Genomic DNA, 8281 nt, shown 5'->3' with positions numbered 1-8281 from the left:
ACTCTGTCACAGATTCTCTTCTCTCTTTTCCCCCCAAATCTAATGTTCTTTCCACCACCATCTTTCTGAGTCTCAGTTTTCTAATCGATAAAATAGGGACAATAAAACAGTATTTGAACCAGCTATCTCAGGGGTTCTGGCAAAGAAAAGTACTTTGTGAACCTCAAAGGACTAGAAATAATAGTTAATATTTATAAACGTTATAGAAGTCTAATTGAATCAATCAACAAGTATTTATTCAGTGCCTGCTATGTGCTAGGTGCCAGAGATACAAGTACAAAGAATGAAACAGCCCTGATTGGCTTCCTCAGCTCTGGGCATTTCTTGCCTGAACAAGAAGTGAAGGGAACCATATTCGGGAGAGGGGGAGGGGAAGGGAAAGGACCGCTTTCTTCCTCTTCTTTGTTCTGGCTCTCCTTCCCCGGAGAACTTTTTTTTTCTCCTGGACTCTCGCTCTACCCCTCATAGGACTAGCTGGGGAGTGGGGTTAGACAGCGGAAGCAGAAGGTATAGGCAGACAACTGTCCTCCCTTAAAGCAGCATGGCATTGTGGAAATGGCACAGGACTTGGAGTCAGGAAGACCTGAGTTCAAATTCTGTCTCAAATACTTGAACTGTGCAACCCAAGCAAGGCATTTAACCGCTTCAGACCTCAGTTTCCTCAGACAGCGTAGGGTTGACTGGCCTCTAAGGTTCCTTTCAGCTCTAAGTCTCCGCTCTTCCCAACTCAGTACAGCCTTTTTACTGAAGTGTGACCTTCGGCAAATCTTTTCCCCTCTCTAGACCTCAGTTTCCCCACTCACAAAACAAGTGTATGTGGAGGGCTGTACTGGATGATCTCAAAGATCTCTTCCAGCTCCATCTCGTGTAACTCCCTCAGTGAGGACAGCAGGGAAAGGCGGGGAAGGAGCTGACAGGACCAGGCTTAGAGCCGACCCCTCTTAGCAGCATCCCCTCCAGCTAGCTGGGGCTGCGCTAGGCGGGGCACCCCCGCAACCCGAGCTGCACCAGACTTGTTTTGGGCGGTTCCGGATGGGAGGAGTCATAGAGGCGGGGGTTGGAGTCTTAGCGTGACCGCAGCGGGCTCTGAGGAAGGCGGAAGGAGCCCCGGGGGACGAAGCTGCCTTGGTTGAACTGCAGCCTAAGTGTAGAGGGCAGTGTGGGAGTGGAGCCTCGGACCCGGAGCAGCCATGGAGCCCGGTGCCATGGAATTGCTCTTGCAATTCTGCAACTGGAGCACGCTAGTGGTGTGCATGGTCATCAAGTTCCCGCAGATCTTCGCCTTGCTTTCTGCTAAGAGTTCTCGGGGTGTCAGCCTGAAAAGTTTGCTCTTGGAGCTGGCTGGGTAAGGATGGAGACGAGACGGGGACCAGGACCGGACCAGGGGCCAGGGGCCAGCCGGAGGTGTCATCCAGGAGAAAACCCTTTCACGACTAAGAGGGGTTTAAATTCTTCCTGCTTTGCCCCCACTAGCAGTAATGAGTAGCAGATTTGGGCTCTGTTTAAGGGGGAAAACCCTAACAGAACTGCCCAAGAATGGAATGTGCTGTCCCAAGTGGTAGTGAGTCTTTGGTCACTGGAGGTATTCAAGGGGAGACTACCTGGATGGTCTCTGAGATCCCATCGCACTTTGAGATTCAAGGATCACCGACATTCCTTCCCCCTTGCACTGAGCCCAAGGAGCGAAGGGGACGGGTCGGGGGTCCAAGAAGGAGAGAGCTTCCAGGCAAAGAGCATGGGAGTAAGCCCTCTCTTTTGTGGGATGTTCCTAGGGGCTAAGGCGAAACGGGGCTAAGGCGAAACAGGGCTAAGGCAGGCTCAGGGTGTGGCCTGAGCTAGGTGCATGAGCTGTCTGCTCATTTAAATGTTTCTCCCGCGCTTGGCTTGCTGACTTGGTACATACACGAGATGTTGTGGGTACATGTGACAACTTAGGAGAAATGTAGACCTGGTGAGGTTAGTTATAACTTTGGGAACACTACTAGTCATTTTACTTTTAAGAACCTCAGTTTAGACATCCACCACATTATAGTATCTATAGTAATTAATGCACTTAAGTGCTTGGCACATAGTAGGAGCTTAATAAGTATCTACTTGTTTTTTTTGTTGATGGATAGGGATACAAAGACAAAACCCTCTCTGCTTACAAGGATCTTACCTTCTATTCGGGGGCTATAACACACAGAAGCCTTGAGCAACTCTCTTGATATCTCTAGGTCTGTGTTTCCTCATTTGTAAAATGAGGTTAGACTAGGTCAGGGTTCTTCACCAGGAGTCTGTAGGCTTGAATTTTGTTTCTTTCAATATTTTGGCCATTGTGTTCAATATTACTGACTTCTTTTTATTTGGAAAAGGGGTCCATCTGGCTTCATCAGATTGAAGAAGGGTGCCATGGTCCTAAAGAAAAGCTTAGAATTTTTGGATTAAGTGGTCTCTGAAGTCTTTTGTTTTTGATCTGTGATCCAAGTAAATTCAAGCTAATTTGTAAATACAAGAAACTTTGGGAGAAGAGAAGAAAGATGGTTTTTAAACTAAGTCTTGAAAGAAGAGCGTTCTGGGAGATGTGGGCAAGTGCTACTTCTGGGAATTCATGGAGGTGAGTGCTAGACCATCCAGTTAGGTGAAGGCCATTAACCCATCTTGATGGGAACACAGAGTCTGAGAAGAGGAGTAATCAATCAATAAATAAACATTTATTAGGTTCCTCTGTGCCAGGCACTGTGCTAAATGCTGGGGATGCAAAAAAAAAAAAAAAAAAAAAAAAAAGGCAAAAGACTGCCCCTGCCCCCAGGAGGCTTACAGTCTAACGGAGTAGTCCATGAAATAAGGCTGGAAAGTTAGGTTGGAGCCATGTTAGGGAATACCTTAAATGCTAGGGTTGGGGGTTGTATTTAGAGAACCCTAAAGGGGAGTATTTGAGTAGAATAGTAACATGGCCAAAGTTATGTCTTAAGAGGTTTTTTGCAGGTGTGGCCCTCTGTAATCTGTTTTCAGTTAATTTTGCCATATTTCATGTTCCCTTCACCTACTCCGTTTTGCTAGCCAAATTGGACCACTTCTCCCAGCTCCACATTTATTTCCCTGCCTTTATGCATTTGTACAAGCTGTCTCTCACCTTGGAATATACACCCTCCTCGACCCTGCCTTTCAGAATCATTCTCCTTTAAGGATCTGCTCAGATGCCACCACATCTTTCTTGGAAATCTTCCACAAGTAGTTGGGATTTTCTTCCTCTTAAAAATTTCCTAGACCATATTTAATCTCCTTCTTGGCCCCTTCACCCATCAGCTCCCATAGATTCAATTATCATCTGTCTGCTGATGGTTTTGATATATACTTATCCAGCCTTAACATCTCTACTGACTTCCAATTATGCATATCCAAATGCTTTTTGGATATCTTGTACTGGATGTCTCATAGACATCTTAAACTCAACATATCCCCAGCTAGACTCAGTATGCAAAACTCTTTCATCTTCCAGACTTCCCTCTTATTGTTGATGGTACCGCTGTCCTCTCACCTGCTAAGACGCACAACCTGGGAGTCACACTTGAATCCTCATTGTTTCTTATCCTCCGTAACCAATCTGTTGCCAAAGCCTGTTGATTTTACCTTTGGAACATCTTTCCAATATGTCCCCTTCTCTCCTCTTACTGCCACTACCCTGGTGAAAGCCCTTGTCACTTCATGCTTGGACTATTGCAGTGGCCTTCTGGCTGATAAACCTGGCTCAAGTCTCTAATCCTGGTTCTTTCCTTTCTTTCCAGTTTTCTTACACCTTCTTAGGCCTCATGCACACTTTGATACAGTGACATTGGCCTCCTTGTCTGGAATACCCTTCCTCCATACCTTCGCCTTCTGGCTCCCCTGGCTTCTTTCTAGACTCAGCTCAATCCTACCTTCTACAAGGGACTTTCTCCTCTTCCCCCCCACTCCATTGCTAATGCCTTCCCACATAAATTCCTGCCAGTTTACTTTGTGTTTATCTTGAATGTACATAGTTGTAGCCCTTGTTAGAATAGGAAGGGCAAGGACTGTTTTTGCCTTTGTAGTATCTCCAGGGCTTAGCTGGGTGCCTGGTACATGGTAAGTGTATTAATTAAATTAATTAAAATTAATAAATTGGTGTTTATTCATTCTGAGGTCAAAGGCTATTTAATTTTTGTTCACTGTGCCTTGCAAATAGTAGGTGCTTGATACATATTTCTTGTATGGAACTGAACTAGAAGTATTAAAGGGGCCTAAGTCTGGAGCTGAAAAGGGCCTCAGACCATGTGATCCATGTGATTCCTCTTTTTACTGGTGAAGAAACTGAGGCTCAGGGAAGTTAATGACTTGTCCAAGATCACACAGATAGTAAAAATCACAGGAATGATTTGAACCCAGGTCTTTTGACCCCAGAGTCCCTACTCTTTCCACCATACCAGGAAGCATAGGTCATCAAGGCCATCTTTTTGATCATATTCTCAAGAGGAAACTGAAATCAAGGGAGACAAAGTACCCCATTTCACTGCATAATCGTTGCACCCTGTTTTTTTGTTGCTGTTTTTATATTTAGTCCAAAGTGTAATCATCGCATAGTATGATTCTTTTGTCACTCTCGCTTAAAAGGTAAACAGAGCAGCAATGTATTCACCAGTGGCATATGGATATGCATTTATCTCTGTTTATCTCTCTGGCATTGTGAGCCCTGGGCCTAGAATTCTCAGCACAGGGGCATTGTCAGTATATTTCTGAAAGCCCGACTTGCGGGATTTGTTTAGAATGCCGTGTTGTCACTCAACCCAATGAAGAGCTGTAGGCACTAGGTGCAAGGGGAGCAGGGCAGGCAGGCAAAGCTACCATGAGCAAGTCACATGATATGGTAAGACACATCTTCCTGCGCTAGCTAAACCATGCAGTTCATCTGCCAGCCATACCAGTTAGTAATAAATGATTTTTAAAGTAAAACTGACACTCTTTTTAAAGCTTCACATAATGGTCGCACCCCACTTTTTGCAAAAAAATTTACCATAAAACTGGTAGCAGTTATGTGGTGAAATACGGTAACTTGCCCCAAGGTCTCTTCAGTGACAGAACCTGGGCTGACACTCAGGCATCCTGGCCAGTGCTCTTTTCACTGTAACATCCATTCCCCCAGTCAATACGTACACATAATATCCAGTGTCTATTAATGGTAGGTATCATAGGAGGTGCAGGAAATATTTAATGGTGTCCTGCCCTTGAGAAGCTGATGGTTTGATCTGGGGGACAAAAAACACAAACATGAAATGCATCAGAGAATAATCCAATGCAAAGAAATCTGTCATCAATTCCTACTTTCTGTGATACTGTTTTCTTTTATGCACTATTCTAGAGGAGCATCCTAGGTGAGGCAGGATGTTGGTAGCAGGAAGAGACCTGGGTTTGAGGTCGGCCTCAGTTGCTTACCTGTTCTGTGGGCAAATTATTAATGGTATCTTTGCTTCATTTTGTGTCAATAGATCTCTGATGACTCACACAGTACCTGACTGATAGTTGGTACTTAATATATTCGAGTTATATTGAATTGATTTGAACATTTGTACCTCTCCTGTATCATCAGCAAAATGGGGGCAGAGAGACTTTTGTCCTGCCTTCCTCAGTTGTTATGAGATTTCATTGAGATAATGGATCTGAGAGTTCTTTATAGACTAAAGTGCCTTACAAATGTAAAGGGTTTTTTTTAAATTAATAATAAATAACATAATGTTGTTTGGATCTGTGATCTCACCAATTTAAATGCCCACTGGTAGATTGCTTTCTCTTCCCTTCTTCTGTATTACTTCTCTGAGTTGTTTGCTTCTTTCAATTTGGAATGCCTCCTTCCTCCCTCTCCTGCTTTTAAGATCACTATCACTGGGAAGGTGGGGGTGGGGGAGAGGGTCATTCCTTAAGCCTATCCATTTCCTGTAAGCACTTTCCCCAAATGCCTAGAAGGGAGAATAGACTTCTTAACTATAATAGCTCAGTCTTAGGGAATGAGTGAGTGGGATAAAAGAGAAAGACATTAGAAGATAAGGTTCTCAGCTAGAAGGAATCTTACTAATCACTTAGTCCCAGTGCTTTATAAAACTTTCACCTAAGGAGTATAAAAATTTTTATCCCCATTTTATGGATGAGGAAACTGAGGCAAACAAAGTTAAGTGACTTGCCCTGGGTCACATAGTATCTGAGGCAGGATTCTAACTTGTAGCTTCTTGACTCCAAATCTGAAGCATCCATAGCACCAATTAGATGCCTCGTACCACCCTGGAAAGTGCCAGATTCAGATCCACAGTACAGGGCAGGAGTGGAGGGGGATTTTAGAGGAGGATTGGCCTCCACCAGAGAGAAATTTGCAGGTAGAGTTGTGCAGCAAGTCAAGTATTGATTGAACTGTGTGTCAAACAGGGATAGGAAAATTGAGAAGTGGCACAATGTGCAAAGAAGTCGAAGAGACGATTTCCTACCTCAAAGGGCTTGTAATGGAGTCAGGGAGACAAGACAGGAAAGATCACTATAGTTTACTTTCTTCTCATAGCAGTTAGTCTTCCCTAACTATATTCATTTCAATAAGTATTTATTGAAAACACCTACATCACAGACTTGTGAGAACTGAATGAGATAACCCTTGTAAAGCACTTTGCAAACCTTAAAGTACTATAGAAATGCTATTATTACTCCTTTTACTTCTACGACCACTACCTTCCTTCATTCCTTCCTTCTTTCTTTTTTCTTCTGTTCTTCCTTTTCTTCCTCCTCTTCCTCCTTCTCCTCCTTTGCCTTAATTTCCTCATGTAAAATGAGCAAACTGGGACAAATCCCTAAAAGCCCATGTAGCTTTAAGTCCTGTGATCCTGCAAGCTGTTCAGCCCTATTACCTGAACCATCCTCCATAATAAACACATTTGGGGAGGTAAGAAGGGAGATGGGATGAGACTGGGAAGTTTGTACTTTTGTCTTAAAAATGTTTCAAATGGAAAGTGTAGGTCCCCTCATTCTTTAAATGTTCGTCTTGGGCATGGCTTTGCACAAATTGCTCAGAAAATTGCAGTTGTAAATCCAGCCATGTCCTAATCATTGTCCGGGAATGAGAGTGACTGAGAGGGCTTTCATTTTTTTTTTTTTTTTGGTGAGGCAGTCGGGGTTAAGTGACTTACCCAGGGTCACACAGCTAGTAAGTGTCATGTGTCTGAGACTGGATTTGAACTCATGTCCTCCTGACTCCAAGGCCAGAGCTCTATCCACTGCACCACCTAGCTGCCCCTTCTTTTTTTTTTTTTTAAGAGATAATTTTGTCTTGTCAAAAGTGTAAGTGGGGGATGGAATGCCATACTCCAAGCCTTGCAAACTTTTTGCTTCTTCTAAGAACCTAGCAGCCAACTTCTCCTTTGTTCTGATGCGCTTCCTATTCCCAGTGTAAGAGGCAGCCAAGAAAAATGGCATCAATGGAAGAAATATCAGCTTCCCATCATCCATCCCCATCCCTAAGCCCAGTTTCTTGTTTTGTTTTTTTTTTAAAATAAGGCAAGCTGGGTTAAGTGACTTGCCTGGAGTCCCACAACTAGTATCTGAGACCAGATTTGAACTCAGGTCCTCCTTACTGCAGGGCTTGTGCTCTATCCACTGTACCACCTACCTGTGCTTTCCTTTCCTTTCTTCACTGGGAATGCCATTACACTTGGCCCTTAATCTGTATTCACCCCCCAGGCTACTTAAGTACAGCCTGGGTATTCCCATAGAGAGCCCCCAAGGACATAGTTTCTGACCCTTGAAAGAGTATATAATTCAAGACAAACACTGATGAGTGTGGGGGTAAAAGGTACAAACATTCCTTAGACATTAGAATAATAAAGTTATTTCGAATAGACCAAAGGTTTTGCTAAGATTGTTCCTCTAATAATGATAGCTCACTTTTATATAGCACTTTATTATCTGCAGCACACTTTATCTAACACCTGTGAGGTAGGTGCTATTATTACCCCCATTTTACAGATGGGGAAACTGAGGAAGATGGGCAAAATGACCCACCTAGGGTCACAAAGCTAGGAAGTGAGGAGGCAGAATTTGAACTCAGGTCTTTTTCCCAACACCAGGTCTAACTTTCAAGAGCCACCTCTCCCCGATGAAGGCATTGTGTCAAGGCAACTGGTGGGTTCCCTTCACAGATAAAGATGAGACCTGTTATTGAGCCTGTCTGTACAGCTTTGATAGGGAAAACCTCAATTACATTGCAACGGAGGATAGAACTGGGGATTCTGTGGATGGTGACAAGGCTTTA

General features: G+C 43.8%; 1 protein-coding gene across 1 annotated transcript in view; it reads left to right on the top strand.

Moving 5' to 3' along the window:
* The first annotated feature begins 1077 nt into the window (after positions 1-1077).
* Positions 1078-8281, top strand: part of PQLC3 (PQ loop repeat containing 3) — a 30608-nt gene continuing 23404 nt past the window's right edge. Inside the window, exon 1 of the mRNA XM_027865501.1 lies at positions 1078-1345. Coding sequence (XP_027721302.1) covers positions 1191-1345 — 155 coding nt within the window. The 5' untranslated portion in view covers positions 1078-1190. The remainder of the gene's footprint in view (positions 1346-8281) is intronic.

Source organism: Vombatus ursinus, unplaced genomic scaffold, assembly GCF_900497805.2.
Source record: "Vombatus ursinus unplaced genomic scaffold, bare-nosed wombat genome assembly UNPS02014778.1, whole genome shotgun sequence".
Lineage (NCBI taxonomy): Eukaryota > Metazoa > Chordata > Mammalia > Diprotodontia > Vombatidae > Vombatus > Vombatus ursinus.
The sequence above is the reverse complement of the archived record's forward strand: the minus strand, read 5'-3'. Positions and strand labels throughout refer to the sequence as shown.